We start from the raw sequence: 18,419 nt of genomic DNA, 5'->3' as shown, positions 1-18,419 counted from the left end.
AGACCAAATACATTAACATTGTCATATCCATCACCATGCTAAAATCTTCCGAGAGTTGTCATGATTGAAATACAGTTTCTAACAGTTCTGAGAGCAATTATTTATAATATTTCTCCAAGAAAAGGTCTAGCAGCAAATTTATTTAAATGTGAACAAATGTAACAAATGTAAAATTATTTGCAGCTTTTTTATGGCTGATATCAATTATCATGAAAGCTCAATAACTATGAAATGTCTCCCACAAGAAACACTATAATTTGTACAAATGTAAGATTTATTCCTCTAAATTTGGGGGAATTTTTATTTAATGAATGCAGATTTATATTTAGTGTTCGTGTCCATGCGTTTTAATGCAGTTTGAGGAAGATATATAACCAGTGTTTGCAAAAACTGAACAACAAAATATCTGAAACAATCATGCCATTATTCACAATTGGTCATTTTAATCTATTAACAGGCCTATTAGTGCAGCTTTATTGCACTGGAATCATATCAATAGTGCTGTCATGTGTTGGCAGGATGGATTTAATTGTGCATGTGTATGTTTAACCTTCAGAGAACAAACTCTCAAGAAAGACTACCTGATTTTGACAGTGAGACATGTTTCAGCAGTTAAATATATTTAATCCCAACTCTCATTGCTTGGGGTGGTTTAGCATTCGATTTCATGTTCCTGTAAGATGTTTTCTACCATTCTATCATCTCTCTCTATGGTGTAGAGTCGTGGCCAGTCAACAGCCGTAAAGATGGGTCAAGCTCCAAGGCTGGTGGGAGGAGTGTAAATAGCGACAGAGGTGTGAAGTCTCGAGTGCCTCGTGCTGCCACATCCCGAGCTGAGAAGATCTGGCCCGGAGGAGTCATCCCTTACGTCATAGGAGGCAACTTCACTGGTAAAGAGACCTGAGTGTGTGCGTGTTTAACATCAACATATGAATGTGTGTGATTTACATATAATGGTTTCTGTGTGTGTTTTTCAGGAAGTCAGAGGGCCATGTTAAAACAAGCAATGAGACACTGGGAGAAACAGACGTGTGTGACCTTCATTGAGAAAACTGATGAGGAGAGCTACATCGTCTTCACCTACAGACCCTGCGGGTTCGTGTTCATTTTCTAAATGCATATTGTAGATCTTATTGTGAACAATTATTCTGGTCATGTTTCATTTTATAAAGAATGTTTCACCTTTTGCCAGACTCCCCCCAATCATTTAGTCCTCTTAAACCCTGTCCCTGCAAGTTTGTGTTCATCTGCCTCCACATTTGAGTGCAATACCCACATCTCAAAATCCAGTCTAAAAGCATGCATAGACCCAAGTCCCCAGTCTACATTTTCTCTTTTATGATAATCCAATAATCTGTTACTCTCATCACAATACGCAGTTGCCACATTGGGTTCTTCTAGTGTTTTCAGTTTTGTTGATTGTAATGGAAGTGACACATTTTGTGAACTAGTTTTATGTCATCACTAATTTGTTCTTGTTCTCTGAAAACCATAATTTTTAAGTTCCTGGGATGAGACCAGCAAGTTTTAGAGATGGAGTACAAAGACCAAAACTGTTTTTTGGTTGCCCCAAATTGTAATGGAAGTGACACATTTTGTGAACTAGTTTTATGTCATCACTAATTTGTTCTTGTTCTCTGAAAACCATAATTTTAAAGTTCCTGGGATGAGACCAGCAAGTTTTAGAGATGGAGTACAAAGACCAAAACTGATTTTTGGTTGCCCAAAATTTTTTTTCTGAGCTGAAAATGTACGAAAACTACCAGTTCCACTTTGCTGGGATACAAAACGCTTGGTTTGGGGACAAAATCTAAAGCAAAAGTCTAAAGCGCACAGCACAGGTGCACTCAGGGCGTGTCCGACTCCACTTTTGCTAGTTTAACGACGGGAAAAGGGTCGGCGCCCGGGCACATGATCTAAACGGGTTGTCCCTATTCTCTTAATGAGTAATGGATGTTTTTTGGGTGTAACGTGCAATAAACCAATCATGTTAAATATCTGTGTTGGAATGATGCTTATGGAAGGGGAGGTGAAATAATGAGGCAGATCCAGACAGAGAAATAAGCAGAATGACCATTGACAGAAGGACAAGGCTAGATTAGCGTGGAGGGGAGAGAGGTAGCGAGAGCATTGCATAATATTATCCATCTCAGTGCAGTCATATCTGTTATAATCTGCAGACGTCATTTAGCTATAAACCTGCTGACAGACCAACACAAGCACTGAGCGTTAACCTTCTACATGGCTTTTTAAGCATTTGGCACGTAGCTTGGGCCCATGTGTGCATGGATGTTGAGAAAGTGTTGACAGGCTTGATGTCTGACTCCTTTGCACAAATCTGCATTAAATATAAAGATATTTGATGGTTGCATATCCGTCACTAGTTAAAAATTTCAATTAATTTCAGTTCAACTGAATTTATTTGTATAGCACTTTTTATTTCATAATATAAATGGTTCCAAAGCAGCATTAACATTTTTGTTTCGGTTAAACATTCTTCTGTCTTTTTTATTAGACTGGTGAATGTGTTTTATTTTCAGTCTGTTTCCTTTTATTTGTTTGAATCTCTCTCTCGCACACAGTCAGAGGTGAACAATGTGTGCTTATTTGTCGTTAAGGAAACAACACGGCAAGAATCTGAAAGCTAACCCTAACTCACCCTAATCACCATTAATCAGCTCTCATCATTTCACACTATCCCCTGTTCACCCCACACTAAACTACATTACCCCAAATAACTAAGCATTAGCCCAGCTCACCTCCCATCACCCCCTCATTACAATCATTGTAGCACTTTATGACACTCTTGTGACATAACCAGAATCTAAGTTATTCAAGAGTGGGGTAAGCTAACAAGATGCTGACATTTAATTGAGATTTTCAGACTTTTAACTTTTTTTTTTTGGTTCTCAAGGTGTTGCTCTTACGTCGGTCGTCGTGGCAACGGTCCCCAGGCAATATCCATTGGAAAGAACTGTGACAAGTTTGGCATTGTTGTTCACGAACTTGGACACGTAATTGGCTTTTGGCACGAGCACACACGACCTGACCGTGATGATCATGTGACCATCATTCGAGACAACATCCAACCAGGTACTGTATGACCCATCACTCAAGTCTTTGTATCCTACCAGGTAACTGCTAGTTCAGTATGAGTGCATTCACACAGCTGTGGAATATGGATTCACTCTTGGTTCATAAACACAATAATTGAGCAATGATAACCACATTTTATAAGCAAATTTACTTTCCTAAATTTACATGACTCAACAAAAGACCAAAATGATAAAGTTAGAGATATTTGTATTATTTTCTCATCATTTTTCTCCGTCCATTAAAAATAAAATAAACCACACAACAATTTTTTTCTCAAAAGCAAGCACAAACGTTTCCTTTAAGATTTCGATTTGATGAATGAGTTTGAGCTTTGTACCAGTGTTTAACTAACAGTGTCAGTTGTGTCAAGAATTTTCTGTGATATTGAAATCACCACCTTTGCTATTTAATTTAGTCATGGTTACAGGCATTATTCATGGCTGTTACAAGAATAGAAAAGTTTTGACTTCAGTTATTTGTTCATACAGACAGAATTTTAGCTGCTGTTGTATGAACAGGAAAATTCGAGAGTCACACCTATCAATCAATTCTAAATACTTGCTTTGTGAATGTAGCCTATCGGTTTTAAATTTTAATATGAGTGTATGTGTGCGCACTCAGGTCAGGATCTAAATGCTGGCTTTGTAAAGGTAGTCTATCTGTTTTAATATGAGTGTATCTGTGCACACTTAGGTCAGGAGTATAACTTCATTAAGATGGAACCAGGGGATGTCAACTCTCTTGGTGAGCCGTATGATTTTGACAGCATCATGCATTATGCCAGAAACACTTTCTCCAGGTAAGACTTCTGTCACACGCAAGAAATTTCACACCTGTTAATTTAATTCAGAATTTCTATACAAATACAAATGTTCTCCTCTTTGTCTTTCTCTTCCCTAGAGGAATGTTTTTGGACACGATTCTTCCCTCTCGTGATGAGAAGGAACATTTGGCAAATGTTAGCAGATGATTTGGCTTCTCTTGAACAGAGAATCTGCTCTCCTATCCTGCAATGTTTGGCTCCTGAGATCTCATTAGAACAGTCAATAGGACTGTGTTACTTCATTGTGTGTGTGTATCTGTTTCCTGCACTGCTATTTAGCGGTGGCGCTCCGCCGCTGCTGAATATACCGTGCTACGATACAAGAATTTGTAATTGTGAACATCTTTCTATTGTGTTGTCTTCCCGGTTGCATGAAAAAACAAACATACAGCATGTCCAGTGTAGTCCGATTCATGAGTGAATGACTGTTGAGTTGGTTCTTTTAATGAATTGGTCAAAGTAAACAGTTTGAATCAGTCTAACAAATCATTCACTGAGTCTTTCAAAGAGGTTACTAAATTAACATCTAATTAAAGTTACACATTCAAGTTTTTTTGTAATAAATGGATTTTTTAACATACGCTCATTAATCATGTTATTGTGTTGGTCTCTTCCCAGCATGTGGCGAAACACTACAGGACTCAGTTGGTAATTTCTCGTCTCTGGGATATCCTAATGGATACCCATCATATACACACTGTGTATGGAGGATCTCCGTCACACCTGGGGAGAAGGTAAGACATTTCTGTGTGTTAAAGGGGTCATATGATGCATATGATTACAAGCTCTTGGTGCATAAAGAAGATCTGTAAAGTTGCAACTGTCCAATGAGCTGTGATGAAAAACAGAGGCCTCTAAGACAAATGTTTGGCCAACCGCTACATCGCTAATTGGGAGGAACATTTGGCAAATGTTAGCAGATGATTTGGCTTCTCTTGAACAGAGAATCTGCTCTCCTATCCTGCAATGTTTGGCTCCTGAGATCTCATTAGAACAGTCAATAGGTCTTTGTTACTTCATTGTGTGTGTGTATCTGTTTCCTGCACTGCTATTTAGTGGTGGCGCTCCGCCGCTGCTGAATATACCGTGCTACGATACAAGAATTTGTAATTGTGAACACCTTTCTATTGTGTTGTCTTCCCGGTTGCATGAAAAAACAAACATACAGCATGTCCAGAGTCTTTCAAAGAGGTTACCAAATTAACATCTAATTAAAGTTACACATTCAAGTTTTTTTGTAATAAATGGAATTTTTAACATACGCTCATTAATCATGTTATTGTGTTGGTCTCTTCCCAGCATGTGGCGAAACACTACAGGACTCAGTTGGTAATTTCTCGTCTCTGGGATATCCTAATGGATACCCATCATATACACACTGTGTATGGAGGATCTCCGTCACACCTGGGGAGAAGGTAAGACATTTCAGTCCAGCCCGGGGTCGTCACATGTGGTTGCCGCAAGCCCGCCGGACGCTCCTTCGTCGAATCCGCCAGCCGTGCCGTTCTCAAGCCCACCCGCCTCTGCTCACTCAAGCCCGCCGGCCGTTCCTCACTCTAGCCCCTGAGAAACAATAATGTACAGTATGTGGAAAATAATGTGTTTTTTGAACCTTAAACCGCATAAACACATTTCATTACACCAAATACACAAAATAATGTTCTTTTTAGCAACATCATATGACCCCTTTAAGTGTGTAACTTTACAGAGGTTCATTGCACTGAATTGTTCCACATTTATCTGCATCTGCAATTTTCAATCTATTTCTTCCTGTAATTGTCTTCATTACGAGGTTGCAGATAAAGAAACGCTGATCTAATGCGTGAAGTTTGACGTATATGACAGCTGCATGTGTGCTGCCCATTTCAGATAGTGTTAAACTTCACCACTATGGACCTCTACAAGAGCAGCCTGTGCTGGTATGACTACATTGAGGTTCGTGACGGATACTGGAGGAAAGCGCCATTGCTGGGTACATACATGCTGGTGGATTCACCAGGAATATAATGGAGTATATTAAGCAATATGTATAAACAATGCAATGCATGCTTAATGAGGCACTGTTATTTATTGTGTGTGTGTGTGTGTGTGTGTGTGTGTGCAGGTCGTTTCTGTGGTGATAAAATTCCAGAAGTGTTGGTCTCTACAGACAGCCGGATGTGGATTGAGTTCCGCAGTAGCAGCAATTGGGTTGGAAAGGGATTCGCAGCAGTCTATGAAGGTGTGTGTGTGTGTGTTATGGCTGTCACAATATCAGATTTACACTACATGGTTATCATGCCCAGAAGATAACAACAGATACAATTATTGTGATGTCCAAACAAATTTTGAAAAAAAACAAAACAATGAATCACACTCAGAATACAAGTGTAGGCAAGCAGAGAGAGAGTTTGTACCCATAACACCTGGTCTTTTTTACGGAATCAAAAAAATCTTCCTTTTTTCTTTTCTGATTTATGATGGGTAGAAACCAGCATTAAGTAGTACAGTATGGTTTTAACAAATAATAAATAGTATGAAAATGGTATAAAATATTTCTGATGACAAAGTAAAAGTCTAACTTTCTCTCTCTCTCTCTGGTAGCAATATGTGGAGGGGAGATCAGTAAGGACTCTGGACAGATTCAGTCTCCAAACTATCCAGATGACTACCGTCCATCTAAGGAATGTGTGTGGAGGATCACAGTGTCCGAGGGCTACAGTGTGGGCTTGAGCTTTCAGGTCTTTGAGGTGAGGTTGTTGTCTCCTCTCTTTTGGCTGTGTTCAATTTATGTATTTCCAGTCAAGTTCTGTTTTCACTTTAGCCTTCCTCTCTTGTTCTTCTCCTTTTCCCTTGTCTTTTCATTCTGAGCAAGGACAGCAAAAAAGAGGATAGTTGTTGCTATTTACATGTGTGCTGTTTAAAGTTAGACTTTATGATATACATTTACAAATAGACACACATCTTTGTCAAGTTGAATTTCCTATAAGACTGCAGGTGTGTGAGGCCAAAAGACAGACATGTTTGATTATTTACCTTAAAATGTCAGAATGTTGTTACAAGTCATTCCGTAAGTATATATGCAGACCATTGTGTGTGTCAGTAGGTCAAAGGTGTCGAATTGTTCAGAGGGAATGAAAACACTCTCTGCCTTTGCATACACACATTCACACTTTGTTTTGCACGCATACAGTCTATAAAGTGCAGGACGTGTACCAGAACTGAAAGCCTGGCATATAATATACACAGACGCCTGAGATCCTGTTTTTATTGGATTGTTTCCTAGGCATTGACACCTAAGGTGCCGTAGACATGCTAATCCCATTAACACATACTTTATTGTGCCTGTGTTTGTGCAGATCGAAAGGCATGACAGCTGTGCATATGACTATCTAGAAGTTAGAGATGGATTGTCTGAGAACAGCCCTCTGATCGGCCGATTCTGTGGCTATGATAAACCTGAAGATATCCGTTCCACCTCCAACACTCTCTGGATGAAATTCATCTCTGATGGGACGGTTAATAAAGCAGGCTTTGCTGCAAACTTCTTCAAAGGTTCACACACATAACTAAAACTGCTATCAGATGTTGATGAGTTGTCCATTCAACTGACGTTACTCTGTGTCTGTGTCATTAAAACAGAGGAAGACGAGTGTCTGAAACCAGATAATGGGGGCTGTGAACAGAGATGTGTTAACACATTAGGAAGCTTCAAATGTGCCTGTGATCCTGGATACGAACTGGCCCCTGACAAGAAGAGCTGTGAAGGTAAGAGAGTGTGTTTGTGTGTGTGTGTGTGTGTGTGTGTGTGTGTGTGTGTGTGATCGTACTGCACACAGGTGCATCCGTCTGCCTGACTCAAACATGTTCAGCGGATGCTCAAGCCAAACTGAATGGTTCAGGAAAACATCCGCAGTCAACAGGAAAACAACAAGAACAAACAGCACTTAGGCCACACTCACTCTGTTTAGAAACCACATGATTTCTGTCATTAATAAAGTACAATGTGTTGTGGTTATGCTAAAATAACACAAAAACCATCAAAGACCTGTGCTATACCCTTACGAAAAAGAAGTTTATTCAAGTGTGCTATTAGTATACTTCTTTTAAACTAAAAATAGGAAAGTATACTTTTAGTCTACTTTTACTGTACTTCTCAGAAATGGGCTTTATGTTCTTCTCAGAAATATACTTAAAATGACATTTAAGTATACTTGATTTATACTTGAAAAAGTCGAAATATATTTGAGCTAAACTAGTAGTTTACTTAGACTATACTTCAAAGTGTACTAAAATGCTACTACAAGTATTTAATTAGTAAACTATCAGTATACCTATAAGTTCACTTTTAGTATAGTTGCAGTACAAGCTAAAAATATTGATGTAAACTAGTTGTGTACTCAAAGTTTACTACTGTTATACTTAAAGTATACTTAAAAGTATACTTTTATATTCTAGAAAATGGGCCAATTTAGTCCCAAGGAGTATTGAAATAGTACACTTACAAGTATACTACTAGTACACTGATATTTGTATACTTACTACATAAAGTATACTTAAAAATATACTTGACCTTTACTTAAGTATACTTAATAAAATAAACTTGAAGTATACTACTTTTTGGTAAGGGTAGTTTCTATTGAATTGAATGCTTATTAGTCAGTATACTGCCAGAGCACTGAAGACAGAACCTTTCACTGTTATGTTTTTAAAGCTTTGTTCTCACAAGGGTTATTATAGTTAACTAAAATGAAAACCATAAAAAACATTTTTAATCAATCATTGCCTGATAGTTTTAATTGAAATAAAATAAAATATAAAAAAAAACATATTTCAGCTAGCTGCCATTCATTTAGTTTACCTCGGATGTACTAAAACAACTCGAACTAAAACTGAATAAAAAATTATTAAAGTGCCCCTATTATGCCATTTTTAAGGTTCCTAATATTGTTTTGGGAGTCTCCTGCAATAAGTTTACATGCATGCAAGCTCAAAAAACACTTTCGTTTTCTCCGAATATGCATTTAATATCATTTAGTTTACCTCGGATGTACTAAAACAACTCGAACTAAAACTTTCACTTTCGTTTTCTCCGAATATGCATTTAATATCACATCATTTTCCAGCAATTCTCAAGTGATTCGTTCGAAGCAGTTCTAAGATTCAGTCTCTCTAAACCCCTCCTTTCAGTGAGCCTACTCTGCTCTGATTGGTCAGATGGCCCAGTCTGTTGTGATTGGTCTACCATATACAGCGCATGTTGGAAACGATACGCCCATTGTCACAGTTCTGTATTTTGAACGCTCGATAGAAAATATAAACATCTATTATTTATCATACTCTCAGGTTGTGATTCAGTGGAGCCAGCTGGTCCAAATAAACAAAATGACAAAAACACACAAATTTACTAAAGTGTTAACTAAAATTAAAATGAAAACAGAAAATAACAATAAAAGCGAATTCAAAATTTGAATAAAAACTATAATAGCATGATTAGTGATACTAAAATAACATTAGTGCTCACTCTTTTTCTCTTTCAGCTGCTTGTGGTGGCTTGCTGACCAAGTTGAATGGCACAGTTACTACCCCAGGTTGGCCTAAGGAATACCCTCCCAATAAGAACTGTGTGTGGCAAGTGGTGGCTCCCACTCAGTACCGCATATCCATGCAGTTTGAAACCTTTGAACTAGAGGGAAATGAGGTGAGACCCTCTAAATGTGTGTGTGCGTGGATGTGCCAGTGTAGGAGAGTGTGTTATCGTAGGTAGATAGACAAACACACAGACAGAAGGATGGATGTTTATCAGTGCATTATTTGTATATTTCATCTGCACAGGTTTGCAAGTATGACTATGTTGAGGTGCGGAGCGGCTTGTCATCTGACTCGAAGCTTCATGGGAAATACTGCGGTACGGAAGTCCCTGAGGTCATCACCTCCCAGTACAACAACATGCGAATTGAGTTCAAATCCGACAACACAGTCTCCAAGAAAGGCTTCAAAGCTCATTTCTTCTCCGGTAAGACCACCGTGCCAGCGCTTTTCATTTGAAATGGAGATTTGGAAGTCTTTAGCTATGTTTTGACACCTCCACCCAAGCTCGCTTGTGTATATGAATTTCATAATGTAAATTTCAAAAGCTTTCCAAACATTTTCTGAGGTAAAAGGCCCCCCTCTCTCTCTCAAACAACTATATCATGAGAAATTCTGTGGGTTTGGTTAGAAATGTTCCTTGTTGGAACAGGCTATCCAAAAGCATTAATCCAAACAGTGGAATCTGGATTTAAGCATAATTCTGTCAGGACCACTTCGTCAAAGATGATTGACAATTAGCATACAGTTTGGATTGGCGGTATGATCGAGAATCGGTCAAGCGTTCTGAAAAAATCGAGATTTAATTTTTTTGCCATATCGCCCAGCCCTAATGTCAGTCAATCATAACAGTAAACCCGAATGCATAAGACAAAAACATTTTTTTGATTGGCTAGTTTTCATGTTAAAAACAATCACACAACTTATTGTGCTTATTATTTTAAGCTGAATCACAGGCAGGATCTGCTATTTTATGATTCATCTGTTTGTATTTAGATCTTCTGGGTATATTTGTACTGTATAAATGGAATGCACGAATGAACATTAACGCATACGCATGGTGAGCGAGTCCCGCTGTATCTGGGTGGGAAAGAGAGTAAGCTCACCTCTCAATGAGTTATAATACCCATTGTCTGGAAGTCCCTGAGGTTGGATTTTTGCTGGCCCAGTGCCGGCAGGTCCCCAGAGCTCTCCCACACACTCCTAATCTGTATGATTGTGTACTGAGCCGAATGAGAGCACTGAACTGGAAACAGTGAAAGAGCTGATTCATTTCTTGTATATGCACAGTAAAGAAAGCAAGATTTTGATATGCTGGCTGGACCTTTAAAATTATTTTAAGTGGCACAATTATTCCACTGTGGCAATTTATGATCAAGCATTAATTTCTCAGGAAAAAATAAGGATCTTTTGAACAGAAAGGGCACGTCATGCGCACAGTAACAGCAGGAAATCATTCAAGACATAATATGTGGTTTGAAAACAGCATTAATTATGAAAAATGTGTGGTAACCCACAAAGTCTTGGGTCTCTTTAGTTCTCTCTCCATCTGTCATTCATTGGGTTTGTATGATGAATATGCTGGTGGTTTTGAGCAGTGGTTGAAGTGTGATAATTAGCGAAACCTGAGACTTCCATGGAAATAACAGCTTCCAAAAGGCTTCTGACCCATGGGACACTGGGGGTGTAGAGATAAGCAAAAAAAACAACAACATAAGGAATCATTGGCTGTTTCTGAACGTGCAACCATTAAGTGACATTTAGTTTACACGTATTAGACACACAGACTAAATATGATAGCACTTTTTCTTAATCACTTAACCCTTCCCCAACAACATACAGTATAATTCTCTCCTTCCTTTCCTGTTTTTAAAGGGAAAAGGGGGTCTGTTGTTGTGCCCATTAATATCTCAGTTTATTTGCAAGAGTGTCGTTTTTGTGCCCAATTAACTACAGAAATTATGCGAATCAGATTATGGTCTATAATATATGCATACATCTTTAATATATGCATCTATAATGAGCCTAATTTACATAAAATTAAGGTGTTTGTGCTAGAAGAAATGACAGTGGCTTAATTTAAATTTGGTGTTGCTCTGTTTCAGTTTATTTAGCATGTGGTTAAATGGATTGTGGCTGGTTTTTGTGGTGAAATATCACTGAGAAAAGTGACAATCCTTTTAAATGAATTTACCTATGAATCTTTTGTCTTTTCTCACCGTTCTTTTCAAGATCTCTTTTGGTTAATGAACGGATATTGGCATTTAACCTCAATCACTTACTGTAATTGCACTTTACAGAAACAAAATAAACTCAGACTCCAGATGTCAGAATTGATCATTACACTGAAGGGCAAAGTGTTAAATTTCTCTTGGAAATCATCTCTTATGCAAGCTTCAGAATGTCTCAGTCAAAGGAAATATAAAAATAAGGGTCTTCTTAAATTTAAAATCAGAAGGGTCTTCTGCTCCTAATAAACTATTTTTCGCTTTCTTCTCTTTTTGTTACAGATAAAGATGAGTGTTCAAAGGATAACGGTGGATGCCAGCATGAGTGTATCAACACTGTTGGCAGCTATGTGTGCCAGTGCCGCAACGGCTTTATTCTGCATGAGAACAAACACGACTGCAAGGAAGGTATGTACAGGCAATCGCAAAAAGAATAATAGTGGCTAGAAGAGGATAAGTGAGGGTAGTCATCTGTGGTGGTGGCGCATCTGGCGTGTGTAAGCATGTTGATTTATACTACATTCTGCTGAGGACGAGCAAAAACCCAGAAACAACAAAAAAAACCCTGCAACTTTCTTCTCGGCATTTAAAATGCAGGGTAATGCCATTTTTGTGCTGGTCTTCTGCCAGGTTTTTCTATTTTTGTTTCTATTTTGACTCAAATCTCAGTTACAATTAAGATTTGACGATCTGAAGTTTTTCCGATTTTCCAAGGAGGACTCTGATAACCATTTTTAATCTGACCTTAACATTTCAACGTGGATTGCTTTGTGAACCTGTCACAATATAATGCAGGCTTTGAAGAAATTTTGTTATGAAGAATGGGGCAGTTATTGTTTAAATAAAACTACACTGGAGCCGATAACTAACCTACAGCGCACAACAAAGAATAGTTGAGTTCTTAAATGCACAGAAGCAAAAAACAAACCTGTTTATAGAGTCAGAGTGAGGTCAGATAGAATTATTACTGACAAATTTTTTTAAAAACATTTAACCTAAAATTTGTATGATAAAACAGTGTCTTTGTGTGATTGATACTTGTAGCTGCATTAGAAATACAGTGAATGAGGTGACTGAACTTAAAGCGTTAAAGTAAACTGTAAAATAGTTGTCCTCCAGATCTCCGCATGTTGAAGCATTTAGATGGCCTGTTACAGTCAAACAGTGTCTCCCACTAAACCTCGCCTTTCATACAAGTACTCCAGTGCAGCTCTGCCCTGCAGGCCTTTTAACATTTTTGTGAGCTTTGGAAAGTTTAAAGCAGTGTGTGTCTTTCTCTTTGAAAAGAAAAACAGCTAGACCTGAGAAGAGGAGGATAGAGATATTACCATTTAAGCTCCAAAGTCAGGGTCAAGAAGTTAAACCAGCAGCATCCTGGAATACACACACACACACGCGCACACACACACACACACACACACACACACACTCTCACTCACTCACTCTCACTCAGTCTTTACTGTCTCTTCAAGGCTAGCTCGCGGACTTTGATTTTAAACATCTGGAGTTTCACAAAGCTTCATATTCTTAATCCTGCTTCTGTTTTCATTTTCCTTTGTGCATGTACATGTGTGAGCATAAGATGTGTAAAAGTCTCTTAAAAGTCTCTCAGTAGCAACACTAGACCAGCTTTACAGCTTTACTAGTTGCTTATACAAGTATTACTAGTGTATTTACACAAGAATGTCAGTTTAACAAAGTCAAGAGCTGTCTGAGATATTGTGCCTTTAATGGTGGTACTAATGTGGTATTAATGGTGATATAAACACACAAATAACTCCTTTCAAGTCACCTTATCTATTCAAATTCAAACACACACAAACCAACAGCATTAAAAGCAGTCACATCAGTGTTTGAGAAGCATGTGTACATGTGTCTGTATGTGTGAGTGTGAACACCAGAGGCAGAACACTGAAAATACCTTTGTTCACTAATGCACACTGACCTGATTTTGAGAGGGAAGAATAGAGGCTTAACAAGACTTAGTGCTCATGTGTGTGTGTGTGTGTGTGTGTGTGTGTGTAGTGTGATAGTGGTAATACTGTACATGATACAGTGGGGTCCAGAACTCTGATACCACATTGAAAATCTGTTTATATATATATAAACAGATTTTCAATGTGGTATCAGAGTTCTGGTTTGTTTGTGTTCTAGAAGTTTACCCAACTATGACGACTTCCACTTCTGAGAACCCTGAAAATATAAAAAGGGTCCATCAGTGCTGCTAAAGAATTGTGTCAAGTACTGAATGAGAAACTTTCAGCTCAACACATTGTACTACATTTAAATCCACAGAATTACAAAGATTTCCCCCAAAATCAGATTGAAAAAAGTTTTGCTGGATGTACTCATGGGCCATTGTTATCTAAACGGTATCACTCACATGTTATTATTGTGCTGCATCATTGTTTCTAATGATCTTTACCCTCTTCACCCCTTACTTGCTTATCAGCCGAGTGTGAGCACAAGATCCACAGCACAAGTGGAACCATCAGCAGTCCGAACTGGCCTGACAAATACCCCAGCAGGAAGGAGTGCACGTGGGACATCAGCGCCACCCCGGGCCACCGGGTCAAGATTGTGAGTCTTTATATAATTCTCTGCTATATGTTTGCATGTGTTAAACAACCTTTGCATTAACACATACATCTCACAAAACAAGCACACAAGACCTCTACGGTCACTGACCCAAGCAGAGACACAAACACACATGTAATCCTATTGTGTTCCTCTCACGTTCAAAGGCAAATAATCTTGCATCACACATAAACATGAACACATGTATAATCTCCTCTCAAACAAACAAACACGTGACCGTGCAAACATATACACACGCATCAAAACCTCCCTCCCCTATATTACATAGACATATACAGTACATGTTCTCACAAACACGCACAAGATACAAGCAAGCCAGGATATCTAATAAATCACATTAATAAGGTTTGAGCAGTTGTGTCCTTTAGCTCATATTTCAATTCACAGTTAGGATTTTAACATATTAACAAACATGTTAGCAGTCAGCTATGGCAGGGTTTAGAGGGTGACCTCAGTATCTCCCACTGTGCTCTGGATCGGACTTCTGAGTCGTCTTCTTAGATCTAAAGTGATTCTAAATGGCCCTCCTCTCTAAGCAAGTCACAAAAAGGAGAATTGTATTGTTTGTTTGGATGAGGTAGTTTTGGGGAATGATTGTTTTAGGGTCCATTAGAATTAATATATCATTTTGGCATTAACGTTTGAAGTTCTCATTATACATTTGTAGAGTAACTTTATCACCACGTTCATGCTTTTATTGCTTTCTCTCTGTGTAGCCGCAACAGCTGGCTTTTTATCCAATAAGGATAATGTTGTAAGCACTAAAGGCACAACTTTAAAACATGTAATTCAAACTCATGCAGTGGTTCAGGGATTTGCGGATGCTCCAACACAACCCAGTTTAAAGTTTTGTCAAGGCAAGCCAGTTCACTCAGTGGCCATCTTGGCAACACGATTTCTGTTTAGCCACACAAGGAACCTATTCCCACAGAAAGCTCTACAGATGTTTGCAGATTTCATTCACACATCCTGACCCTTGCATGTTTGTTTATTAAATATTTTGCTGAATTTGATCAGTGCTTCAAAGTCTCTTATACTCATGATTTAAAATACAAAACAGAAACAGCTGTGCCGCTTAATATTTTTGTGGAAACAGTGATGCTTATGTTTGTCTGTTGAGATTTTAATTCCTGCAGCCACCACATTGAAAATACAGTATAGCAGATATGCTCCTTAAATATGTCAGATGTGTCCAGCTTTTAGCTGAGGAGGTCAAAGAAGAGAGACCTTTTCTTTCTGTTGAATTGATGTGTCAGTGACTGCTGCAAAATTATTTTCTCTTACTAATTTTTCCTCGGTTGTGTCTTTCTGTATCTAGTCTTTTAATGAGTTTGAGATTGAGCAGCACCAGGAATGCGCATATGATCACCTGGAGGCCTTTGACGGTGACTCGGACAAGACGCCCATCCTGAGCCGCCTGTGTGGCAGTAAGCTTCCAGAACCGCTCATTTCCACGGGCAACAGGATGTACCTGCGCTTCATCTCCGATGCCTCAGTGCAGCGGAAAGGCTTTCAGGCCACTCATTCCACTGGTAACTACCTTGTCTTTTCTGCATCTTATGAGTTTTGCTTATTTGCATGTATAGCACTTGGGTCAAATGTGATTCAAGTGTTCATAGAAGCAATCCTTATGTCATGCTCACAGTTTAACAGAGCCCTCTAATGGATCATTACTGCATTACATGTTGACTGGAGCCCCTGAAGTGTTACTTTTTCACATTTGACTTGTTGCTAAGCTCCACCCACCCTGCTTACTGTTGCTTATTACAGTCAACTGAAAAAAGAAAAGAAGACTTTTTCTAATGGGGTAAAGGGTCATCAGATTTGAGTAAATCAGTGTATATGTGTGTGTGTTTGTGTGTAGAATGTGGCGGTAGGCTGAAAGCAGAAGCACGGCAGAAGGACCTGTATTCTCATGCTCAGTTTGGGGATAATAACTATCCAAGCCACGCCGACTGCGAGTGGCTCATAACGGCAGAGTCGGGTTACAGCATTGAGCTCACCTTCACCACCTTTGAGGTAGAGGAGGAGGCCGACTGCGGGTACGACTACATCGAACTTTACGATGGCTACGACACCGGAGCGCACAAACTCGGACGCTTTTGTGGATCTGGGGTATGAGCAGTTTGTGTTACTAATGAGTCGAGGATTTTCTTATATCTTACGACTGACCTCTTTCTCTTTCTGTTTAGCCTCGTGAGGAGCTTTACTCTGCTGGTGATGCCGTGTTGATCCATTTCTACTCTGATGACACAATCAGTAAGAAAGGCTTCCATATCCACTACACTAGCACGAAGTTTCAGGAGGCGCTACACACACGCAAGTAACATCTCCCTGAGAGAGACTCCAGAGAGACTGAGCACAGGGATGAATCCTGCCGTGGTGTGTTTCCTGCATTGGATTTGCCTCTCTATGTTCAGCCACTAAGGAAGTGCTGTCATTTTGAACCTAAACACCTATCAGCTGCTCTTATGTGTGGGATAGCTCCGCCCACTGGAGTGGTGTCCTGCGCTCTCTGACTGGACCGGTGAAGTAAATCAACCCCTGGAAAAAACACACTCAGACATAACAACTTTTTGTTGGCTCTCTGTTATTCAGATAAGCCAGTTATATATTGAGTTGCACACTGAAATTAAGAGACAATGACAGTAAGACAAGAAGGAACTGCTATTGAACTTGTGTGTGTGTGTGTGTGTGTGGCTGTGTGCATGTCGTTCTGGACAGCATGAGCAGTTTGGCTGCTGATGGCGCACCACACAGTACCTCAACTAAAATGTGTGTGTGTGTGTGTATGTGTGTGTGTGCGTGTGTGTGTGGATGTGTGTGTTTGAGAGAGAGAGGCCTTCAAATACCAGCCTGAACTCATTCAAATGTTTTTAAAATGATGTGGTTGTAATTTTACAGTTATTCTGTTAGCTTTATGTCAAAACTTATTTTTCCCGTTCCATTGAAAGTGCAAAAGTAAATATGTAGCCCTATTTAACAATAAGCTTCCTTACATATATGTAGTCCATTGTTTATGTTTGCAGTGATGAACATAACAATTCTACGCCAAGCTGTTTTAAGGCAGTGGGTCTTATTCACAAAGCATGCGTACACATGAATTAGTGTGTGAAATCTGCGTACAAATTATGATTCCCAAAAACTTTCATACTAAAACGTATTTTAAATTTACGGGAAAAAGTAGGAACAAGTAAAACCACACTTAGGTAAATCACATGCTCTGGGTGGCCTTATAATCGTGTTAGGATGAATAGATGTTTCATCTTAAATATATTTCATCATATATAGTGAAAAGCAGCATTATAGCTCAAGCTGCGATTTTTCTCTGTATAACAGTGCAAATATGTGTATGTACAGCATCTTTAGAGAGAGTTATATGTTTGAGAGCGACAAAAGACTGTAAAGGAAAGGCTGTGTGGAACAGCCTTATGTGGAGATGGATTTGACATGTTTTATGCAAATAACACATTCATTTAATAATAGTCGGTTAAGAACAAATTCATGTTTACACTCGTGAATTAGGCGGAAACTTTTCCCCTGGATGTACAAATACAAAATAATCCCAGCAATTTCGAGTGAATGAGACCCAGTGTCTTGTGCTTCATTCATGAGCAGGCCCACAAGGAATCTGCATTGCAGCTTTCATGCCTTTTGTGTTCACACTTTGCATAATTTCACCTATCATTGAGATAATCAGAATTTAATTCAATTCTGCAGATTTCCATACATTTTTTCTTATAATGTGACAAAAGTCTGCAGATTCCATCTGGGCCTTCTGATGAGTTGCACAAACCATGTGAAGTTGTTTGAGTTTGAATTATATTTGTGTGTGAGGGAGAAAACTGATAGAATATTCTCTAATTTGTCTGTAGAAGAAAACTCTTACTCTTCCAGTAACGCCTCCTGAAGAAGTGAACAATGAACATGATGTGAACAGGAAATGATGTCATAAAGCCTTGCATAAGATGTCTGTTACAGCTGTGACAACTGACTACAACCACCTTAACCCTGTGCGCTTTATATGCACTTAACACAGAAAGACTGTATGGAACTGTGTGCTCTGCAATCATGGAAATGAAGCCGTGAGAAGTACCAATGAAGCT

At 38.9% G+C, this 18,419-nt stretch overlaps 1 protein-coding gene across 1 annotated transcript in view; it reads left to right on the top strand.

Annotated features, from left to right (window-relative positions):
* Window positions 1-16,956, top strand: part of LOC107702281 (dorsal-ventral patterning tolloid-like protein 1) — a 34,583-nt gene extending 17,627 nt beyond the window's left edge. The window contains exons 5-22 of the mRNA XM_016504537.1: window positions 720-890; window positions 978-1,095; window positions 2,915-3,093; window positions 3,790-3,895; window positions 3,997-4,058; window positions 5,219-5,334; window positions 5,789-5,891; window positions 6,024-6,140; window positions 6,503-6,648; window positions 7,258-7,453; window positions 7,541-7,666; window positions 9,439-9,599; window positions 9,734-9,914; window positions 11,998-12,123; window positions 14,168-14,295; window positions 15,632-15,845; window positions 16,178-16,428; window positions 16,506-16,956. Coding sequence (XP_016360023.1) covers window positions 720-890; window positions 978-1,095; window positions 2,915-3,093; window positions 3,790-3,895; window positions 3,997-4,058; window positions 5,219-5,334; window positions 5,789-5,891; window positions 6,024-6,140; window positions 6,503-6,648; window positions 7,258-7,453; window positions 7,541-7,666; window positions 9,439-9,599; window positions 9,734-9,914; window positions 11,998-12,123; window positions 14,168-14,295; window positions 15,632-15,845; window positions 16,178-16,428; window positions 16,506-16,640 — 2,636 coding nt within the window. The 3' untranslated portion in view covers window positions 16,641-16,956. The remainder of the gene's footprint in view (window positions 1-719; window positions 891-977; window positions 1,096-2,914; window positions 3,094-3,789; window positions 3,896-3,996; window positions 4,059-5,218; window positions 5,335-5,788; window positions 5,892-6,023; window positions 6,141-6,502; window positions 6,649-7,257; window positions 7,454-7,540; window positions 7,667-9,438; window positions 9,600-9,733; window positions 9,915-11,997; window positions 12,124-14,167; window positions 14,296-15,631; window positions 15,846-16,177; window positions 16,429-16,505) is intronic.
* The last annotated feature ends 1,463 nt before the right edge of the window (window positions 16,957-18,419 follow it).

This window comes from Sinocyclocheilus anshuiensis, unplaced genomic scaffold, assembly GCF_001515605.1.
Source record: "Sinocyclocheilus anshuiensis isolate Anshui unplaced genomic scaffold, SAMN03320099.WGS_v1.1 scaffold86, whole genome shotgun sequence".
In the NCBI taxonomy this organism is placed as follows: Eukaryota; Metazoa; Chordata; class Actinopteri; order Cypriniformes; family Cyprinidae; genus Sinocyclocheilus; species Sinocyclocheilus anshuiensis.
Note: the sequence above shows the minus strand (reverse complement) of the source record. Positions and strands in the feature narration are given on the sequence as shown.